We start from the raw sequence: 22,608 nt of genomic DNA on the forward strand, positions 1-22,608 counted from the left end.
GGCACGATGCTCTTGATATATCAGGTACCACCCACTGACAATACATTTTTGGAGTGTTTCCTCACTGAACCTTACAGACTCCCAAAAGATTTCTCCTTGTGCCAGAAAATCCCAATTAAAAACAAAACAAACCAAACAAACACAAAACCCATTTGTTTGCTCACTAGACTGCAAACCTATTTCCAGGAACAAGAAAGAGCAAGTCAAAAGCTCCAAAAAGACAAGACAATAAATGGAGCACTCATAACTTTCTCCCACAATCCAAAAGCTGTGAATACTGACTTACTCTGTCACATCCCAATTTTATCACTTTGGATTTCACAAGGAAGCGTGTAACTTGTAAATGAAGGCATGGGCTTCCCCACACTCAAATTTTATTGAAATGATACACATATTTTATACACAAATCGAGTGGGAGCCGTTGTACCAGACTTTGGTATCTCACATACATTTACAGAACCTGAGCACATTGCAGTTTCATATCAGAATCCTCTCCATACTCTCATCATAATTCACAAGACTCAAAATAAATACATTTTAGTACTTTCAGTGACATAATAGGTTCCATTACTCCAACAACAGAACCATTTACAGTATTTTCTCTTTCTCCCCTATCAACTCAGTATTTCCAAAATGCACTGAGTTTTCCCTCTGAGTCCACAGTTCTCTTGCAGTTCCAGGATGTTAGTGAGGGCCACCAGTTCCAGCTTTTCTCTGTATTCTGAACGTTCCACTCTGCCCTCTTCCAAGTACCTTATGTCAAATGATGCAGGCTCTTCTCTAGGAAAATGCTCAGTACATACTCCTCATCTTTTACAGAGACTAAAAAAACAGAGTCCTGCTGGTTTTTTTCTGCTTATTTTTACAGCAGGGACAGTTGTTCACTAGGAACTATGCTAAGGCAGTGGACCTCTTTCATGGAACTCAGGTACCCAGGACTATGGGTGGGCCTGGGCTGTCAGTTTGGCTCATGCCAGTATATCAAGACATTTGCAACAGTAAGACTTACAAAAGCTCTTCCACAAAATGCTGAATATTATGAAAAATGCTTGGGTTTAAAAAAGCAGAACCCTTTGTCTAGCTCTTGTATACTCACTTAATCTTGGAAAAAAAGAATCTATTTATTTGCAGATAAGTCAGGTACAGCTGAATAGCATCCCTTCCATCCCAAGTACCACCGCAGCACGTTAACCACTCTTCAATCACTCCATTCTCTCTGTGTGGTATCCAAAAATTACAGTTTTCAGGCACACAATCAAAAACCAAACAACAGTCCTTTGTAAGATGCTGCTTCTCCATACTACTGGGTTTGTTTTTGAAATGTTTAGTATCTTCTTTCAGAAGCTCTTCTGTCACAGTGGTTCCAATGATTCACATTAGATCCACAACCTGATGTACCTTCATACATTAGTGGGTGCTTCCTTACAGCCCCAGTAGTCTGTTTGTAGCACCTCAAGGAATAATCCCTTGGAATGGCATGTCTTCTCACCCCTTCAGTGCACAAGTGCAACCAAGAAGGGGAGAATATCAAACCACCAGCACGACAAGGGGAGATGGACAACACCCAGAGCTGGCTGTTTCAGTGTCAGATGATTACAAATACAAATACAGATTGCTTAATAAGGCACTTGATCAGTGAAGCACGGAAAAACAGGCAGCACAAGCCAAAGAACCACAGGATGTGGTTTTTCTCCACTGTTAACAGGTGTGCCTTTTCAATGACCATTCAAAGTCCACTGACCTGTTCAGTAACAGCTGTAAGATAAGAATCACATGTATTTGAATTAAATGCCTACCAAGACCCATCATTTTTCCAACCCAAGTAAAACTTCTTTCAGACAGAATCCAGGTTAACGGGGAGATTACACATAATTCCCAGGTTTAATAATATTCTATAGTTCAGACCTCATTAAGGTTTTCCCACATTTAATTTTTACTGTATCTGCAACAGGATGAAACAGAAGAGCTTTTACTCTGTACCAAATCTATAAACATGAAAACAGAAAACAGGAAAATAATTTAAAGCAACATTTTTACATGGAGTGATACCTCAGCTGGTTTTCAGATTAAAATACCATAACATGAGGTAAATAGGCAGTTTGCTTTCTTAAAACACTACCAAAGTCTTAAAAAAGTAGTAGCATCCATTCTAGTAGCATCCATTCCATGTCATTTTTAAAGACAGCATTGACAGCAGATGAGTCAAGGGAATCTTTAAGAGGCCATCCTTTTATAAAGCCATATAAATTTTTTACAACTGATCCCCTTTTTTTTTTTTTCAAATGACACAGAGAGAAATATATTTACTCCTCTGACAAACAACATGAAAACCCAGGAAAAATATCCCAGTACACTCTGATTTCCACGAGAGGAAATTAAGTCAACTTCACAGCATAAAGGGAGATGAGGAGAAGGAAACAGTCACCATTCATTGCCAATTTATCAAAAATCTGCATCCAGAGTGAAGACATTGTCCATTGTTTCTGCCATAACAGCAAAACGTTGATATTCTGAAACCCGCTTCTCGAAGAAATTTGTTTTTCCTTCCAGAGAAATATTCTCCATGAAATCAAAAGGATTTTCTGCATTAAAGACCTGGGGAAGGAAAACACACTGCTGATTCTGACAGAGAAATAATGCCTTAAAAACCGTACCACAAACCAAACTGTCAAACTCTTTCAAACTAGACCACCTCCAGCTGCAGTATCCTGTAGGCTCTATGGACCCCTATCTAAGCAAATTCAGTACTGCCACTCCCAGCAGTTCGGTCTGTGGTGGAATTCACTTGTGCAAGGTGCTTGTTATTCTTCAAGCACTGCAGCATCTGAGCACAGCTTACGTTTCCCATTACAAACCTGCTGAGCAGCTGAAGGGAAACAAAAGCCTAAATTGTTCTTGCTCTTTTACAGTGAAGCATAGGTATGAATGCTGTGGTTTCAGCTGTCACTCACAGGAAGTCCATGTGCTAAATATGACCTGCTCCCCAGCATGACAAGGGAGTGCTTTGTGCTGACAGTTCTCCTGGGCTGCACTGGCAGGCCAGCATTTGGGGCAATTGCATCTCTTACCTTTGAGAACCCAAGCTCCATTAGTAACCGGTCTGCAACAAATTCAATGTATTGTTTCATCAAGGTGCAATTCATTCCAATCAGACCCACAGGTAATGCCTCAGTTAGAAACTCCTGGAAGTTAAAATACACATGACATTTAAAGAAATGAAATTAAGAAGAAAAAAAAGGAGAGAAGACACCTGTGTTTCACAGTAACATACTTTGTGATGTTCCAGGCTCCCCAGGATGTTGTCTGAATAAATAACTTGCATCACTAAATTCAACAAATATCTTCTATTTTCAGTAACTGTTTGTATCTTCCCTTATTTTTAGCCTGTTACTCTGGAAAAGGCACAAGATTTTTATCACTGGCCCTCTAATCTGCCTTTTTCCAATCCCCCAGCATAAGCTTCTGTGTAAGCTTAAGCTCCAACTCCAGTAAACCTACAGACCATAGTAGTGGGAGCAGGGATAGATCAAGAAATCACCAATTTTCCTGGCTTCCAGCCAGTACAGAATGACAGATTAGAGGGCACTGATATACATGAGTGCTGAACCCTCAATGTCATGTGTACATTCAGGCACCATTCAGGCATACCTGTCTCAGTGTTGTGAGACAAAGCAGGAGCATTTGTCATCATCACAGTAGTTAGATGACAATAGGAAAGAAAGCTAAACTAAAATCCTGCCAAACACTCAGCCATGCAGAAACTTGTGCCTGCAGAAGGGCAGCACTTCGCATGAAAGAACCTGACATCAACCTCAGGAAATGCCAGAAGACAGCATGATATTCGTGGCCAGAACAGACCCTGCCTTCTCCTGAGGACAAGCAGAGATGTGAATACAACAGGGAGAGACAAAGATCCTGAAAGGACAGATGTAAACAAACTCCCCTCTAAGAGACAGCTGCAGTTGGACTAGATGATTATTGTAGGTCACTTCCAACTGTAACCATTCTATTCAATATAAAATAAGACAGTTTTTCCTCCTTCCTGTCATTAAGGAGAAAACCAGCTGCCAGCTTCAGCTTGCCCCAGTTGCTTGACAACTGAATCAGAACGTCTCTGACTCTTATTGTCACCATTAAGGAAGAGGGAAAGAATGGTGTAATGCATCAGGAATCAAGCCTGAGCCAAGTATCAAACATGGGAATCCCAAAAGTTAGAAGTTAATTTGTTTATTTTCACACTTCAGACTGAGCCTGTGCTGCCCACAATGTTGTCACAACCAGGATTACCTGCTCAATTTCTACAGCATTAACGATGATCTCACACACTCGCTCTTCTGATGGTCTGTTCACTAAATAATGGAACATTAGACAAGCAAAATCACAGTGTAGACCCTGAAATAAGAGAACAATGAAAAACATAGTCAGTTTTCCCCTCTTCCACATAGTTTGCTCTTATTTCCAGGCAGTCTCACTTGGGTTAAAGTTTCCCAGCCTCCTGCTTTTATGAAAGTCTTACTGTTATCACATGAAATGCGGACTTGTAGTTTACAACCCAGTAACATCTCAAATCTTACACATGCCACCTATGCCAAAGTAATGCTCAGCATACATGCTTCTCAGGTAAAACTCTTCTGAGGGCTGCTCTACTGTGAGTGATCTTACACAGAGCCTTGCTGGTCTCCGCCTCCTGTCAGGGATGATTTTGCTGAAAGACCTCTACATCAAGACCTGCAAAACTACTTGTGAGTTAAAACAGACTGCTTACCTGCTCTTTGCTTTGAGATACTTGATTTAAATTCTATCACCAGCATTTCTTCCCTTGCTTCTCCCAACAGCATTTTCAGAAAGGCAGATTCAGATTAAAGTCAATAAACCCAAGACTAACAAATCATCTCTTCCCCAACTAAATTCCCCTTTTCATTTCACCCAGCTATCCTACACAGAGCCTAGTAAACTGTGCTCCTTTCCAGGATTTCCAGAAAAGTCTCCGACCACAGTAAGAAAACATCAGGAGACAAGCAACCCCAGACAGCTGCTCCAAGAGGCACCTCTGCTTCTCTTTAACTTGCCTGGGTGCAGCTTGATGGTCTGGCTTCAGCCATACCTATCACTGCCAGTCTAAAGGAGCACTGTGCTACCATCTCTCCTCTCAACTTCAAGGTGGTGATTACAGCCAATAAACACCAAGAGGGCACATCCAGAGTGAAAACCAACCAGAAAGAATTTGGCAGACTATGGGCTACAAGACAATCCAATATTATCATTAACAAGGGTCAAAATAAAACCTGGGGGCTGACCCACTAGAGAGCTGTTCTGCTGCAAAGGACCTGGGAGTCTCAGTGGGTAACAAGCTGACTGAGCCAGCAGGGCTCTTGTGATCAGAAGGGCCAAGGGTATCTCAGGGTGCATTGGGAAGAGTGTGGCCAGCAGGTCAAGGGAGGTGACCCTCTCCCTCTGCCCATCCCTGGTGAGGTCACATCTGGACTGCTGTGTCCAGTTCTGGGATCCTCAGTATGGCAGAGACAAGGAGCTACTGCAGAGGGTCCAGCAGAGACCACAAAAATGATGAGGGGTCTGGAGCATCTTTTTTATGAGAAGAGACTGCAGGAGCTGGGCCTGTTTACTTTGGAGAACACTGAGAGGGGATCTCATTGATGCATATGATTATCTCAAAGGTGGTGTCGCAGTTTAGGAATGGCACTCCCCAGTTCAGTGCCCCTACCAAGACTCTCCCAAACCAGATGCCACTTGCTTGCTCTCTGCCCCCACCAAGACACCCCCAGCTTCCCCTTGTTCCTTCCTGCTATGTGAATGGAGGCACAAAAGGTAAAAATCACAGGATGAGTAAGACCAATTTACTGGAAACAACAATAAGATAACAAAAGGAATGGTAACAGCAATATGAACAACAAAACGTGTAAGACGAAGCTATTTACGTGGAAACCCATGACAAATATACACCTGCTCTTCCCACTTACATTTTTTCCCACTGGAAAGAACACCCTTCTCAAAAGCAAGAGAGGGAGCCCCTTTTCCCCACTCCTGTCAATGACCTGAGATGGCACCCAATAACATTAGGGTCTTACCCACACAGCTTCAGGCTCTACCCCCTCACAGCTACCGCAAAAAATTAACCCTGTCTTTGGCTGAAGCGAGGGCAGGTAGGTGCCAAGAGGATGGTGCCAGACTCTTTTCAGTGGTGCCCAGCAAGAGGATCAGGAGCAATGGCTGTAAACTAAAACACAAGAAGTTGCACCTCAACATGAGGAAGAATTTCTTTACGTCAAGTGTGACACAGCACTGGAACAAGCTGCCCAGGGTGACTTCGGAGTCTCCCTCTCTGGAGACATTCCAAACCCACTTGGACACACTCCTGTGTCACCTGCTTCAGGTGACCCTGCCTGGATTTCCAGAGCACCCTTCCAACCCTAACAATATTGTGATTCTGTGAAAACCTTTTTGGAAAGGCTATAAAATCCTTCTGATTAAGGTCATGAAGCAATGTAATTTGGGAAATATTCCCCCCTCTAGGGACTGCATTAGCCGCCTGCTGCAAGGCTTCCCATGGTCTTATCCAGGGCAACATCACCAGCAGGATGCAGGACATGCCTGGCTTCTCCATGAACCCATGTGCTCTGCTGACTGGTGCTCCCACCAGCTTTGCACCTTTAAGTATCAGAGATGCACCAGCTCAACAACAGCCTGGGAGCAGAAACAGCAGCTCAAAAAACACACTGAACGTTAATCATTTATCTGTCCAGGTGCATCAAAAAACAGTTTGTAGTTTTCCACTGTGGATTCTTTTTACTGCCACTGGGTTTCAATGCAGGTGCTCTGTGCACCAAGCTTTAACCTTTGTAACAGCACTGCAGCTGCAATTATTCCAGCAGAGCTCAAGAAAATTTTAGTCTTTTGGTGCTCGACTCTGCAGAAAAGTACAGTTATATTCACTCACCTGAAAGTGATCCTTGTAACAAACAAATCCTGCTCACTCAAATGGATCAGTTCATGATTACTCACAGAAGACACAAAGAAGGTGAAGGCTGAAGAACTATTTTTTTCCTTACTCATCATATCACTTTCTTCAAAAGTGTCTTTTAAAGACATATCACAAGATGTCTCATTTCAAAGCAATTTATCTAACCCAGGAAAATCACTTCTGTTATAAAAAAGCTCTTTACACATTAAGACCAACTCTGCTAAGTTACAACCACTAGCATGTTTATACTGCAGACAAAACTGGTCTTTCTACTTTTTCAGCACTGACAGTGACGTAAGCAATGCAATGCACAGTCCCCAGCCATAAACAACAGCTGCCAACTTGCAGGAAGCAAGGAAAAAGAAAGGAAGGAAGCAGTGAAAAGAAGGGGCACTTGTAAGCACATGGTCTGTCATATTTGGTGCGCTGACATGCAGCCCCTCAGACACCTCACATCTTAAGTTAAGAAGCACTCTCCTCAAAGGCAGATCTGTAGTTGCCCCCTCCCAGGAGATTCTATTGCTGTGCAGCAGTACAAGACCATGGAGAGAAGTGGTATCTGCTGCTTCTGCAGCAACCTGCCACAGCTGCCTTGGTGATGGATGCAGGCAGCTGTCTGCAAGCTCTGGGACCCACAACCAGGAGCAGGAGGGAGTGGTGCTGGGAGCCCACCTGAATCTCTCTGAAGCAGCTGAGGCACAGCAAGTCTCAGAGTCACACACTACCCAGGTCCTTGCTCCAGCCAGCCCCTCCCTGCAGCTGGGGACCTTGCAATTCCACCCCACTCCTTGAGCAGCTGGGCCTTTGCCTCCCTTCACAGCAGAGGAAAACAAACATCCCCTTCAATCTAAAAAATCCATCTTTTTGATAAGACTATATACACTGGTGTGCTGGTTTTGGCTGGTGTGCTGTTTTGGGGTAGGGTTGGTTTTCCTCAAGTACAGTACGGGTCTGTGTTTTGGATTTGTGCTGAACACAGGGCTGACAATAAATAGATGTTTTTGCAATTGCTGAGCAGGGCTTACACAGAGCCAAGGCCTTTTCTGCTTCTTGTACTGCCACACTGGTGAGGAAGTTGGCGGTGCATAGGAGGTTGGGAGGAGACACAACACCTGTCCTGAGATGAGACAGGTGACCCAAACTGACCAAAGGGACAGTCCAGACCATGTGGCATTCAGTATATAAAAAGGGGGAAGAAGAGGGTGGTGTTTGCCTTCCCAAGTCACTGTTGCACCTGATGGGGCCCTGCTCTCCTAGAGATGGCTGAACACCTGCCCATGGAAAACAGTGAATTAATTCCTTGTTTTCATTTGCTCATGTGTGTGACTTTTGGTTTCCTATTAAACTGTCTTCATGTCAACCCACGAGTTTTCCAGCTTTTACCCTTCCAATTCTCTCCCTGGGGAGAGATACTACTGGTGGGGGAGTGAGAGAGTGGTTGCATGGGGCTTGATTGCTGGCTGGGGTTAAATCACAAAGGACTCCCTTTAAAAGCAGGTATTTCTGCTGAGGAACCCAGCAGCACCCAGGCCTTAAGTTCATCAGTACGGTTTGCTGGATATAAAACTGGCTGGATGGCCAGGCCAAAAAATGTGGTAAGAATTAAATGCAGTTAGTGGCTGGCCACAGGCAGGGTTCCCCAGGGCTCAGTTATGTTATGTACGCAATATATAGCAATATATATATATATATATATATAGATACATATATATATATATATATATATATGTATGTTACTGGCCTGAGTGGCCAGTCCTGTTTAATATTTTTATGAGTGGTAAAGTGCCTTGAGTGCACCCTAAGTCAGTTTGCAGAAAACACCAAGTTTGGTGGGAATGTTGATCTTCTGGAGGCTGGAAGGCAGAGGGATGTGGACAGGCTGGATCAATGGACTGAAGACAATGGTATGAGGTTCCACAAGGCCAAACACCAGGTCCTGCACTTGTGCCACAACAACCTCCTGCAGTGCTACAGACTTGGGCAGAGTGGCTGGAAAGCAGCCCAGTGGAAAAGGACCTGAGGGTGCTGGTTGACAGCAGCTGAACACAAGCCAGCGTGTGCCCAGGTGGCCAAGAAGGGCAACAGCATCCTGGCTTGTGTCAGGAATAGTGTGGCAAAAGGACCAGGGCAGTGATCATCCCCCTGTACTCGACACTGGTGAGGTCATTTCTTGAATCCTGTGTTCAGTTTTGGAGCCCTCGCTACAAGAAGGACATTGGGGTGCTGTAGCAAGTCCAGGGAAGGGCAACAAAGCTAGTGAAGGGTCTGGTGCACCAGTCTTAGGAGGACTGGCTGAGGGAGATGGGGGTGTTTATGCTGGAAAAAAGAAGGCTCAGGGGAGACCTGAGCTCTCTACAACTGCCTGAGAGAAGGCTGTAGTGAGGTGCGGGTTCCCCTCTTCTCCCAAGCAACAGGACAAGAGGAAAGCCTCAAGTTGCATCAAGCAGGGGATTATATTTGATATTACAAAAAACTTCATGGAAATTGTTGTCAAGGGAAGTGGTTGAGTCACCATCCCTGAAGGTATTTAAAAGACACTGAATGTGGCACTTAGGGGCATGGTTTAGGGCTGGACTTGGCAGTGGCAAGTTAACAGCTTGATTCAGTGATCTTAAAGGTCTTTTCCAATCTAAATGATTCTATGATTCTATAATTATTGGTAAAAGTCTGCTTCTTTCCCCTTCCTCTGTCAAAACTACAGGTTCTTCATAAATATAATTCTACCCTTGCCCTGGAAACTCATTTTTCTTCCCAAACAGTGTGTAGGTTATGCCACATTACCTCATCTCTGCTAATAAGTTCATTGGAGAAAGTCAATCCAGGCATCAGGCCCCTCTTCTTCAGCCAAAATATAGCAGCGAAGGAACCCGAGAAGAAGATGCCTTCCACTGCAGCAAAGGCAACCACTCTCTCACCTGTTTAACATAACACATTTTTTGTTAGACACAAATTGCTCTATTGCTCATCAGCAAGAGGCACCATTTGCATCAGACAGAGTGATGCTGGAGAAAAGCAATCTCCCTTGCAGCACCAGATGCTGCCTTTGACCACATCTGTCAGCAGATCCTGAGGCACAGTGGGTCTACACACCCCACAGCACTCAGCCACAGGCAACCCCAGCAGAACTGAAGAACCACTCACTGAAACTGCCACGGGTCAGAAGCAAAATAAGGTAATTGTCCAAAGAGGCCAAGACATTAGTACTCCATTATCTCTTTCTCCTGAAAGGCAGGAAAGCAGCTGTGTAACTGACAGCCAAAACTGAGAAAATGGCCAACCTCTTATAAATTAAACAAAAAACCCTACACCACAATTTCTTCTTGCTGGGCATCTACATAAAACCATATTCTTAAAAGAGTGAAAGTCTACAGAACATAAGTCAAGACACAAATAACTATTTGTGTTATCCCACCCTTAATCTGAGGAAAGCAAGGCATTATTGGTCCCAGTTCTCCCTGCTCTCTACATGAATGTATTTCTTCAGACTACAAGACTATCTGACTTTTTAGTGAAGCCACATCACTCCATGTACACTATCTCAAACAACTTCACAGCCTCACTGTGTATGTTCTGACATGAAGAGCTTTGGCACTAAGTTCTGGTGCCTTTTCCCAATAAGAACTGCACAGAATTTTGTTTTAAAAAATAACCCAAAGTAGCCAGATGTCCCACTTCCTCTATGAGATACAAAAGTCAACCACTGAAAGTCATCTGAAGAAAAAGCACAGAGAGCAATACCACCTTACAAGTATCGCAGAAGTTATTAAAGAATTTTTCTGGCAACACTAAAAATGTTGTAGGTTACTGCTACAGAGGAATAGAGAAAGACTGCTTATAAAATATAGGTTTAATGAAGCAGAAGACTGATTACTTATTTGGATAAAATGCATTAAGTTTGGAGGCAGGGGGCACACTGCTTTTTGAGTTAGGGAACTTTCTGATTCCTGGCACACCCCACACCATTGGGAGCAAACAAAGGGATGATGAAGGGGTTTCACATTCAGCAAGCAAAGCCAGACCAGGGAGCCAGTGGGAGCTCCAGGACACAACAATGTACAGCTACAAAAAAAGAACCTCCCTCAAACAAGAGCTGTGAATAGATGCTGCAAAAGAATGATGTTCAGATTTATTTTGTTCACCAGGTTGAATCTCTCCATCTCCTACACCTTCTCAAAATATAGAGGATGTTTGCTTTAAAAAATTCACCACAGTGCACCCATTATGCATTTCAGCTACAGAAAACCCTTCCAAGTCAACACTGTAAGAATGCAGAACACTTCTAAGGATGTCCTGCAGCACGCTGATGGAAGCTGAGCCACTGTCCCAGCTCTGAAATGAGATACAAAAACTAGAAACCTGGTCCCAACAGCAAACCAGAAACACCAGAAAATAGATGGTTCTTGAATCATTTCTGTTCAGGCTCAGTCATGCCTCAGTTACAAAAAATTCCATGGATTTCTCTATAGGAACATGAACATATAAAATACCTGGACTTGCAAGAACTTCATCTGCCCAGTTCTGAACACTGAGTGAAAAATAAGAACCAACTAGAAGAAATAATCAAAACCAGAACATAAGGTCTACAAGCAAAAATTGAGGAAACAAGGGTTATTCAATATAAAGACAAAAAAAGACATAGCTTTTTTCATAACATGATTTCAGGGGGCACTGCCATTTCCTTATTTCTCTACCTGAAGATAAAAACATACAAGCTCACCAGAATTTACTTCTAGTTCTTTAGTTAAACCAGAGTCCCAGAAGTCACTACATCTGTGGAGAATTTCATTTCACGTTCCAGGGGTGCAACTTACTCACAGAAGGTCAGTTTGTGATATACAATAGAAACAAGTTTATAAAAAGCTACACACCAAAAGTGGATTCTCGGTCTTCAATCCACTTCAGAGCCCAGTCTGCTTTCTTCTTAACACAAGGCATTGTTTCAATAGCATTAAACAAGAAATCCCTATAGAAGAAAACAGAGACAAGACATCAAAATAGTGATTTAGGTAAATCTGCCCTGGTTGTCCCTTCCAGCTCCACCAGACAGAGGATCCCATTATGCAAGGCTCTGAACGAATCCATTAAGAGACCACTCCCACCCCAAAAAGGTGATGAGCTGTCCTGCCTTTGTCTGGGATAGAGTTCATTTTCTTCCTAGTTGCTTGTACAGTGCAGTGTTTTATATTTAGAATGAGAATTATGTTGATAACACACTGATGTTTTAGTTGTGGCTAAGCAGTGTTTACACGAAGTCCAGGACTCTTCAGCTCCTAACCCCACTCCACCAGCGAGCAGGCTGGGGGGAACAGGAAGCTGGGAGGGGACACAGCCAGGACAGCAGACCCCAAGTGCTCAAAGGGATATTCCATATGATGTCATGCTCAGAATATAAACTAGGGGAAAGCTGGCCAGGGACCAGTGAGCAACTGCATTGTGCATCACTTGTTTTGTATATTATTATTATTATTATTATTATTATTATTATTATTATTATTATTATTATTATTATTATTATTATTATTATTATTATTTTCCTTTCCTGTCCTATCCAGCTGCCTTTACCTCAAACCACCAGTTTTATTTTTCTCCCCAATTCTCTCCCATCCCACTGGGCAGGGGCAGGCAGTGAGTGAGCTGCTGTGTAGTGTCAGCTGCCTGCCAGGTTAAACCACAATGTCACCTGTGATAAAAAGGGCAAAGGGAGGCCAGTGTGCAGAAAGCAACATCCCCAAGGGCTCAGGGGAGGAAGGCTGTGAACTAAAACATCCCATCCCAGGAGTGCTCACCCACCAGATCACAGTCTCTCTCAGACTTGAAGCCAGCTACTTCAGACTATCCATAGAGCACAACCTCATCTTGCCCAACTCCACAAAAGAAACTAGACAAGTCCCACATGTACAGACTCTGTTCCTATGCTAAAAATCTGAAAGGAAACCTTGCAGTCCTCCCACCATCACCAGCACAGGATGCCACCGTGGGAAAGCAAGCTCTGCCCGACCATCACCATGGTGGAGTCTCTGAGGGAAAGTGCCACTTTTCAAATGTGTTCCCTTTGGACCAGGAAGTTCTTCAGACAAAAAAGGTGAAGTCAATCATTGAAAACTAAGCAGTTCAGATTGCATTAAAAAGCACTGACAACAAAAAGGCTGAAAGGATGCAATACATTGATTGCTGTATATTAGAAACACCACTTTGATCATGAGCACTCAATTTCCCCAGGCTGATCCTTTGTGGATGTAAGAGCAAGCACTGCAAGAGCATGATGACCTCAAGGACCTCATCTAACCTTTAACATTTCACATACTCCACGCTTCCAGCAATAAAAGATTTATACAAATATTAACTAACCTTCTGATACTCCCACAATAAGCCTTGGTCAGTAATATTCCTCTCCATTTTGGGGGTCAGACATGCAGGCCTTGAAAGCTTTAAGGAACTTTCCCCAATTCCCCCAGAAAGTCAGTATGAAAACAGGAGACAGCTGCCATGCTACTGTCACTGGCTTCAGCCACAGATTTCCCACCGGTTTGTTACACATCCACAGGTTTACCTTTTCTTGGGATCTTTGATGTAGGTGTCTATGAGCAAGCTGTACATCTCTGAGTGAACATTCTCAATGAGAATCTGAAAGCCATAGAAACAACGAGCTTCTGGGATCTGCACCTCCTGACTAAAACGTGCCACCTGCCAAAACCAGAAAGCATGCAATACAATAACAGTCCTGCACGTCACTACTCCGAGCTCAACAGGAGAGACAACAGATCTCTGCTACAGACACAGGATGGGAGCAGTTCTGTCCCACTTTGTTCACAGACATGTCAATAGGAGAGCTGTGATGCAGAAGAAAATAAAAAAGAAAATAAAGCAAGTAAATACATCTAAGAGCTGAAGGGCACACATACACAGGAGAACAACAAAATTATGCAGTACTAAACACTTACTACTGAACAAAGCCTCAGACTTTGTGTTCATCATTAAAAGTACAAAGAGCACGACATAAGGCATGTTCATGCAATACATGCACATATATCCTACATGTTATAAACATTCAAAAATTTGAGATTTAAACTGGGCATTTGCAGACATATACTACTGTGATGAGATATTCTCCAGTCCAGAACAGATAGCAACACGAAGAATTCCCCACCTTTTTAGCAGCACCCACCTGCAGCCCTAAGAGATTCTAGGATGTTGTTCAGTGAGAACAAAACAGATTTTACCAAAAATGAGGAATACACGGCATGGCCATGGTCTGTATTCCCTACTTTTCAATTAACATGAGTACAGAAAAATATGGGCTTACATTAATTCATTCAGAAATGCACATCCCACAGCCAAGCAGGGGCTGAACTTATAAACAGTGTCCCAGAGTGATGTGATTTGGAGCCCTGATGACCACAGCTGACCCAATTCAACTCAAACACCGTTCCCAGACAAACAAGCTGCTTGTTCCACTTGAAAAAGGTGAGGTAGAAAGAAAAAAAGTACACATTTAGTAAACCTATGAATTAATGTGAAAAAGCCAAAATGGAAAATTAATAAGACAATAACATGACTAAGTATTCAAGCCCTCTGTAAGTCTTTCTCACCAGGTTTTCATTTACAATTCCATCACTGGCTGCAAAAAATGCCAGAACATGAGAGATAAAGTATTTTTCATCTGCTTTCAGCTTGTTCCAGTGAGAAAGGTCCTTTGACAAATCAACCTAATGAAAAGAAAAAAGGAAAATATTATTGTTCTTCTGCATTTGTCATTCTGTAAAAACAAGCAGCCCAGTCAAGTGATTGAGGCAGAGTTTTGGCATTTGCTTTCAAATCTTTACATGTAGGGAATTTAAATATTTGTGACTGTAAAAGACAACAGAGACACTGCAGTACTGCTGTCTCTGTCTGCAACAGTAACATCATGTACTTGTTTCACAGTTTACACTTTTGTAATTTGGAAAAAAAATTGGTATATATTGAATAAATAAATGAGATTTTGAAAAGACTTAGTATCTTTCTGTCCAAGTATGAACACACACCAGTAACCAGACCTCATTCTGAGACACTAAAACTTCACTTGAAATAAATGCTGATACTCCAAGAAAGCTGTACCCAAGCGTGTCAAAAGATGGACTGAGGGGACTTCTGCCTTTGGCAGGTGTTCAGCCTCCATATTGTCAAAGAATGGTATGGAGCAAATGCTGTGCAACTGCTCCTGTCTATCAGACCAAACCCCAGCCATGAGAGAAAACCACAGCTTCCTTCACATGGGCCTTTTCTGTTTGTTTGTAGAATTTCTGAACCAAAACAGCACTAAACTAGAGTTAGAAGTGAAAAATGCAGAGGACCCACAGAAGGTAGGACAGTGTAAGAAACCAGTAACATAGTAAAAGGGAAATGCTGGAAAGGCAGGAGTTCAAATGCTTTTTCTTTAATGGTTTAAATGAAGATCTGCTGCAACAGGGCAGCAAGCCACCCAGCCAGGCAATGAAATACCACCTCCACAAACAGCAGCTCCTCATCATCCCATGATGCCTTCTGGTCTATATAGAGCCTGCCAGTGCTTTCATCTCACTCCTCTGAGTTGCAGGCCACTGCCCACAAATGAGCAAAGGTCTAGCTAACCAGCAACCTCGGGAAAGAACTTAGAGCTTGCACTGTAACATGGGGCAAGCACCTCACCAGGGCAATCAGGAGTCAGCTAAATGCATTTTTAGCAAAACTGTCTGTCTGTAAATTTAGGTACCTAACATTAACAGCATGAAATTTTCAAGAGCATCTTACATGGGCAAGGATGCAGGTTGCAGGTTCAGACCACAGCACAGTAGGAGCTATCTGACCATGAATCAGAACAATCTGATTTAGGATTTCTCTATAACCAGAGAAGCACCCCAGGACACAATTCCACCTCATCCTAAACTAAGCACCTCAAACAGCTCTGCTGAATCACCCTGTGGAAGCAGCTTGCTTTCCACTGTTGATGAAGGGAGTTCTGCTTTGGTGCTGGCACCTAATGTTTGATTAAATTAACTCCAACCTTTGCAACACAGAAGCCAGCAGCAGAGCTAGGAAAAATGTGCCAGGACCCCGGTGCTCTGACTGCCTTTTGCCAACCCACTGGTCCAGGGCTCACCTCTTCTGCTGTCCAAAAGGAGGCCTGAGCCTGCTTATACATCTTCCATATGTCCGGATACTGGATGGGGAAGATGACGAACCGGCGGTGATTTTTTCTGAGCAGAGGCTCCTCATCAAGGTCAGAGCCATTTTCAGCAGCACTTGATGAGCTCTGAAAATAAAGCACAGTTCTGGTTGAAGTTACCACCATTTATTCCTCCTGCTCACACAATCCCGAAGGTGCGGTCTGAAGCCCAGCCGTGTCACACAGACACTCACCCGGCCCCCTGGGGTCGGTGTCCCCCCGCCCTCCATCAGCGCTGCCCGCCCGGCTCTGCCAGCACAGCTCTCGCCAAGCGCCCTCTCTGCTCCCTCCCAGCTGTGCGGGCGCCAGGAAGCGCCTGAGTGCCCCAGACAAAGCCCTTGCAGCACAGAGGGGAAATCTGCCTGGGAGACATCAGCCACTGCGGTCCCACACACGGGGAGATACGAGTGAGGTCACGGCACCGCGCTGCAGGCTGCCACCAGCACAGCTCCAGCGGGCCCACTGCCCACATACCTCCCAGCCATCTGCTCCAGGTTCAGCCATTAGAACCTGGGTGGACTGCCTTAGGAAAGCCATGAGATCACAGTAACTAATCCCAACTGACAGACGACAGCCCTGTGCCACAGCGAGTCTCAGCATGGAGGTTCGTGTATGCAATCTGTGAGGGCAGCCCGCACAACAGCGTGGGTCTGGAGGCTCTCCCTCAAGTGCTGATATGAAGCTAAGGTGCCTCTTCCCAGCAGCTGGCAGCAGGAAAACCTCTGCCTGGAGTCACCCATCTCCACACTGATCCTTCAGTGTGTGCTTCCAGAGGACATCTGTGCACAGCTCCTCCTCAGAGAAGGAAGCCAAGCTGGGGAGCTGGGGACAGCTGATATTCAGGAAACAGGCCAGTGAAAAGGTGAAAAGTAGCAGAGAGCACTCTGAGCAGGGCCTTCACCTCACCTCACCTCACCTCACCTCTGGCTGGGGACATCTGCTCCCAGGATCAATCCCTGCATCCCTGCAGACAGGTCACCAAGCACCTACTAGAAACAACTGCTGTGAAGAGCTGTCAGGACAGCACACTGCAACCCCTGCAGGAGGGCTGGTGACACACACTGATCAGAAGTTCAGCAAGCAGGATGCCTCTCTGGTTCCAAGATCCCACCGACACTGCTGTAGATGATAACTAACCACAGGCAGTATACAAGGTGTTCCATATAATACAGCAGAGAAGGGGAGCTGAAGGTTTTGAACACCATTATTTCTACCTTCCTGGAGGTATCTGGAAGTCCTTTCCCTACCCGGTCTGCTTGTAACTACTCACATAATAAAAATCATTCCTTTACTTCAATTTGGAAAATATTCTCAAACAAATAATGCCATTCAGATCTCAAAAAACAAACAAAACCCAAACATATGTGCACATGCATAGCTACCCCAGATGGCATAGATACCCCAGATGCCCAGTGAATACATCACTTAAACACATTCTGGTTACAATTCTACCCCTTTATTCTATTTTTAAATATTACTCAATTACATGATACAGATTTCCCAGCATCGTCTTGCAGAGTCTGGTGACGGCCATGAGAATTGAAGACCTTTTTTACTTCCCAGGACATAGATGGTTACAATAACTCAGTGGAATTGGGAGAATTTGGGGTTGGCAGGTTCAGCACCTTGTCACAGCACACACCTGCTCAGGGGCTGGTATCCAGCCAACTCCATCTGGTTTTGCATCAGCTGACATCCTTGAAAATGGAAATACTGCAAAAGTCTTCCCTGTTATCCCAGCCACTGCTGGCTCATGGACAGCTTGCTGTCCTCCAGGACCCCCAGATCCTTCTCCACAGAGCTGCTTTCCAGCAGGTCACCCCCATCCTGTACTGGTTCCCAGGGTCATTCCTCTTCAGACCTGCATTCGTCTTTGCTGAATTTCAGACTATTCCTCTCCCCATCTCTCCAGCCTGCCCAGGTCCTTCTGAAGGGCTGCACAGCTCTCTGGGGTATCGGCTGCTCCTCCCAGCCTTGTGCCATTTGTGAACTTGCTGAGGAGGCCTCTGCCCCTTCATCCGAGTCACTGATGGATAAGTCAAAGAACAGTGGGCCCAGCATTGAACCCTGGGGGACACAACCAGTGACAGCCCTGAAACTAGACCCGTGCTCAATCCACCTCACCACCCTGAGCTTGCCTATGAGGGTACCATGGGAGACATTGGCAAAAGCCTGGCTAAAGCCCATGTAGACAAAATCCACTGCTCTCCCTTGTCTATTCAGCCAATTGTTCCCTCACAGAAGGCAATCAGATTGGTCAAGCACAAGTCCCCTTTGGTGAATCCATGGTGACTACTCCTGAGACTGTCTTGTCTTCCACGTAGTTAGAGATGGACTGCAGGATGAACCATCCCATCATCTTTCCAGGGATTCAGGTGAGGCTGGCTGGCTTGCAATTTTAAAAACTGTACCAGTATTTTATTAAATAGATGGTTTTGGTTGTTTGGGGTTTTTTAATTTTAAAAAGGGAAAGGTCAGTCACAGAGGCTACACCATACTATACCTCCTGCTCAACCCACATCCCACGTCCCTTATCACCTTCAGAGTGCAGAGGAGTTTCACAGGCAGGCTCCTCTTGGCAGGCAGACAGTGGCTACAAGATAATCCCACCTTCTCTAACTCAGTTTCAAGTGTGTGGCACATTCTGATCACTGCTGAGGCTTCTGAGCAGTCACCACCTTGTGCTGAAGGAGCATAATGCATTCCCTGCCTTGCCTTCCTGGATCCAGGGGCACTGGCAGGAGTGTGAGGGGCAGGAGAAGATAGAAGTCACTATGTCAACACTACCTTCAATCTGCACCCCAGATCTTTTTCTTAATGCTATGACAGTGCATAAAACAATCAACACTTACCATAATGACAAAGGGCACCCAGTTTATAATGTGTACATGCTTCGTTCTGTTCAGACAATATGATCCAAACACACAAAAGAGCTGAAGCTGGTGGGCACAGGCCAACCCTTGCACCAGCAGGGTCAACCAGATGAGGCTTCAGTATCTCCAAGGATGTACACTATACAACCTCTGTGAGCAATCTGTGCCAGCATCTGACCACTTTCAGAAAAAACAAGTGTTTTCTCACACATAAATGCAACCTCTTGTACTTCAGTGTGTGACTAATGCCCCTTGTCCCACCATGGGGCACCACTGAAAAGAGCCTGGCTCTGTCTCCTTTATTCCCTCCACTAGGTATTTTCACCCACTCACAAAATCCCCTGGAGTCTTCTCCAGGCTGAACAGTCTCAGCACTCACAGCCTTTCTTTGTATAACAGATGCTGAAGTCTCTTAATCATTAGCCCTTTGCTGGACACACTCCAGTACATCACATCCCAGTTATTCTGCAACTGTGAGAGACAAGCTCTTCTAGTGATGACAATAAACCAAATGGACAACAAAAACTGTTTAGGGGTACTGAAATGCCTTCCATTAATTTCAAATTCAGCAAACTAGGAAATAATTAACATATATATACACATACAACCATCACCCCACAGCTACAGCTGCTGGGGTACATGTGCAAGCATCACAGTTACATCAGCTGTAGCCAGGGAAAAAGCTAAAGGCGCTGGCAGAGCCAGCACTGTGATGTGGAAGACACTCAGTGGTATGGGACCATGAACCTTCACACACCCTAGTTAAGAGGCTGCATGTGCATCCCATGAGCTCCCAAAGCACCCAGGCCAGCCCTGGGCAGCACAGGCCATGCCAGCAGTGAGACTGGGAAAACAGACACCATTCCTGGGAGAGAGATGGTTTGCCCTGTAGAGTCTGAGGAGCACAACACCTGCTGGTTCCACGTGCTTGAGGGGATCACAGGACTACCACACACTTCACTACAGGTACAGCACGTCACTGTTCAGGGGGACACAGTAAGGGGTTTCTTACACTTGTATTTAACATGGCACACCTAGTATTGGATACTTCGGTTTCCCTGCCATGATGATCCTTTCTCCTCGAACACCTCAGCCTGGCTTAGCATGGTTATACTGGGGGTACAGCAGAACGTAGCTCCCAGAGGCAGACCTTCCTGGTCCACAGGGCCTGGGAAGCCGGGAACATCCCCAAACCGCACACCTGCCTCCATGGCGGCTCGGGGCAGAAAGGACGAGCTCTACCTTCCCGGCCCCGGCAGGCGCAGCACTGCCCGGACCCGGACCGGGGCCAAGCAGCCCGCGGCCTCCGGTCGGAGGCCCGCATCTCCCGCAGGTGCCGCCCGCGCTGCCCGGGGCCGCGGTGCCCGAGCGGTCCGGCCCCGCCGAGCCCGGCCGGGACAAGGGCGCGGGGGGACGGGCCCGTGCCCTTTCCAGGGCTGTCCGAAGCAGGGTGTCCCCGGTGCCCGGGGTCCCCCCGCGGCGTCCCGGCCCTGCCTGGCGGGGAGGCAGCGCAGCGCCCGGGGAGGCGGGGAGGCCGCGGGGCCCGGCCGGGCAGGGCTGCGCTGCCGCCGCCGCGCCTCTCCCGGAGCCCCCGCCCGGCCCGGCCCGGCCCCGCCCGGCCTTACCCGCTCCGGGCCCGCCGCCGGCCCCCGGCGCTCGCCCATGGCCGGCGGGACTGCTCCGTGAGGGGCGGCGGCGGAGGAAGGGGTGACGGCCATGGCCAAGGCCGCTCCTCCCCCGGGGAGGACTCAGCAATTGCATAACAAACGCAGTCGCAGCGCTGGGAGGCGCTCGCAAGGGCCCGTCAGTGGCAGTACCATTGATAGTTGTTTCTCTCCCTTCTTGCAAGCATAGAGAGCTTCAAAAGATTCGGGTGTCCGCTTTCCAGAAAGGTAACTTTCGGTACTGCTTTAAGGATTCGTGTGCCCTTAAGAATTTTGGGTATTTTTTTTTAAAGGCACCTCCCCTCTCTCCATTCCCAAGCATGGGAAGGGGGAGTCAGGCCAGCTGGGCTCCTCTGGGCTGCAGCTGTGTCCTGCGGCTTCTTTGTGCCTTGGGAGAGACGCCCGGGCCTCACCAGGGCAGGGATAAGAAAAGTTCCGTGGTGAGATCTGTGACTAAGCACAAGAACAGCTCTGGTTTTCTTACATTTCTGAGCATGTGCCTGAGCAGCAAGTGAATTAAAAGCACAGCAGGAACACACAAAAAGTAAAGGAGAAAAGGTGGATTCACATTATCTGCTGTTACCTGAGTACTGTTATTTCTGAGACATCCTTGAAGTTTTATTTCCCAGAGATACCTACACAAGCTGTTTATCTTTACATCCAACAACAGCTGCACTCATATCAGTATATGGACTACCAGGGATTCCAGATTTTTGTCCAGAGCAATCAGAGGAACACTGACTGATGCAGAGCAAACCCGATTGACCCATTTATAGACAAATTCTGTTGGTGTGTGCAATACAGAGTTTGCTGATGGTTTAAGGGGGAGATGCGTGAGTTTGTGGAACCCAAACCAACAAGCAGCAGAGTATTCATATTAAATGACATTGACTGGTCTACCAGTTGCCTTAGCCCCCAAATCTCATTGTCCTGGCTATTGTTTCAGAGTTTCCTAAATAAGGAAATGCCCTGTCCTGACAGGGATGAAGATCTACCATAAATTAGTATAATTAGCAATAGAGAATTGTTCAAGTATTTGGAGATAACTTCCTAAACACCAGCCCTTATGTTTACTTACCTGGTGCCTAAAGATGCACAGCAAAAGAAAAATCCTGGAAAGGATTAACCAAACAGCACGTGGCTGTTCTTGCACCTCCACAAAAATCTGCCAACTTCTGTTAGCTTTGTTTTATAAAAATTAAATCACATACACAGCACTGAAATACAGTCAAGCACATACAAATGAAATACAGCATTATGCACAATTTTGCACGATTTCAGATTACTCAGCTGTACCTACAATGTCCTGTTTAGAACAAGCTCCCTGGTGGTGGAAGCTGTATTCCTCCCTTAAGTTCCTCACTGCTGTGGCAAATGTAATCATCACTGTTTTAACTGTCCTACCTCTTTCTTCCCTCCTCCAAAAGGTGTTACTTTTTGGGGGAATACTCAGCTGCCTTTTACAATGGGTTATAAGTCTAATTTTGTATATGAAAATGCCATTTCAGGTAAATGGAAGAATTTTCATTGATAAAGTGAAATCTGCTTTTCAGCTTAGCACTGTTCCCCTCTCAGAAAATCAATTTGTGAATTATTTCAGTATGTCTAAAGCCTTAAATTTCTTTAAGTCTCCTTGCAGTCTCCATGCAGAGGAACCTCACCATAGGTTGTGGCAACAATCTCTTTTCCAACATGACTGCAGTATTCAAGCATACTCATTTGGTTAGCTGCCTCTGCCACTGGACAAAGGGATACTGAAGAGTTTCACCAATATGGAAAAGCCCTGAAATACCTGGGAGCAACCAACTGCCTGCCTCTTGTTATGCTAAACAGTCTACTAATATAATAGTAGTTTGTGGTGATAATAGACTAAAAATACCTTTATATTAAGCCATTGACAAAGGGGGG

At 45.3% G+C, this 22,608-nt stretch overlaps 1 protein-coding gene across 3 annotated transcripts; it reads right to left on the reverse strand.

Moving 5' to 3' along the window:
• Positions 1–357: 357 nt before the first annotated feature.
• RRM2B (ribonucleotide reductase regulatory TP53 inducible subunit M2B) lies at positions 358–20,943 on the reverse strand. Of its 3 annotated transcripts, XM_041470888.1 has the most exons (10): positions 20,662–20,926; positions 16,098–16,250; positions 14,569–14,685; positions 13,530–13,663; positions 11,848–11,942; positions 9,761–9,894; positions 4,288–4,392; positions 3,069–3,182; positions 2,426–2,595; positions 358–780 (listed from the first exon to the last, which is right to left on the reverse strand). In XM_041470888.1, the coding sequence occupies exons 1-9, from the start codon at positions 20,752–20,754 to the stop codon at positions 2,443–2,445; spliced, it is 1,098 nt and encodes a 365-aa protein (XP_041326822.1). In that variant the 5' UTR covers positions 20,755–20,926; the 3' UTR covers positions 358–780; positions 2,426–2,442. The 3 variants fall into 3 exon arrangements, with proteins under 3 accessions (XP_041326822.1, XP_041326823.1, XP_041326820.1); XM_041470889.1 differs by having other exon boundaries at positions 358–2,595; positions 20,854–20,943; XM_041470886.1 differs by having other exon boundaries at positions 358–2,595; positions 20,662–20,925.
• Between the last annotated feature and the right edge of the window lie 1,665 nt (positions 20,944–22,608).

The sequence above is a fragment of the Pyrgilauda ruficollis genome, unplaced genomic scaffold, assembly GCF_017590135.1.
Source record: "Pyrgilauda ruficollis isolate IOZ18807 unplaced genomic scaffold, ASM1759013v1 scaffold25, whole genome shotgun sequence".
NCBI lineage: Eukaryota > Metazoa > Chordata > Aves > Passeriformes > Passeridae > Pyrgilauda > Pyrgilauda ruficollis.

Bases quoted from the DNA above. Each gene is read 5' to 3' on its own strand.
- RRM2B (XM_041470888.1), bottom strand. From the start codon at position 20,754: ATGGCCGTCACCCCTTCCTCCGCCGCCGCCCCTCACGGAGCAGTCCCG. The intron at 13,664-14,568 runs GTGAGAAAGACT...TGGTTTTGGCAG, and splicing joins GAATTGTAAATGAAAACCTG to GTGGCACGTTTTAGTCAGGA. The intron at 11,943-13,529 runs GTAAACCTGTGG...TTTCTTCTATAG, and splicing joins ATCAAAGATCCCAAGAAAAG to GGATTTCTTGTTTAATGCTA.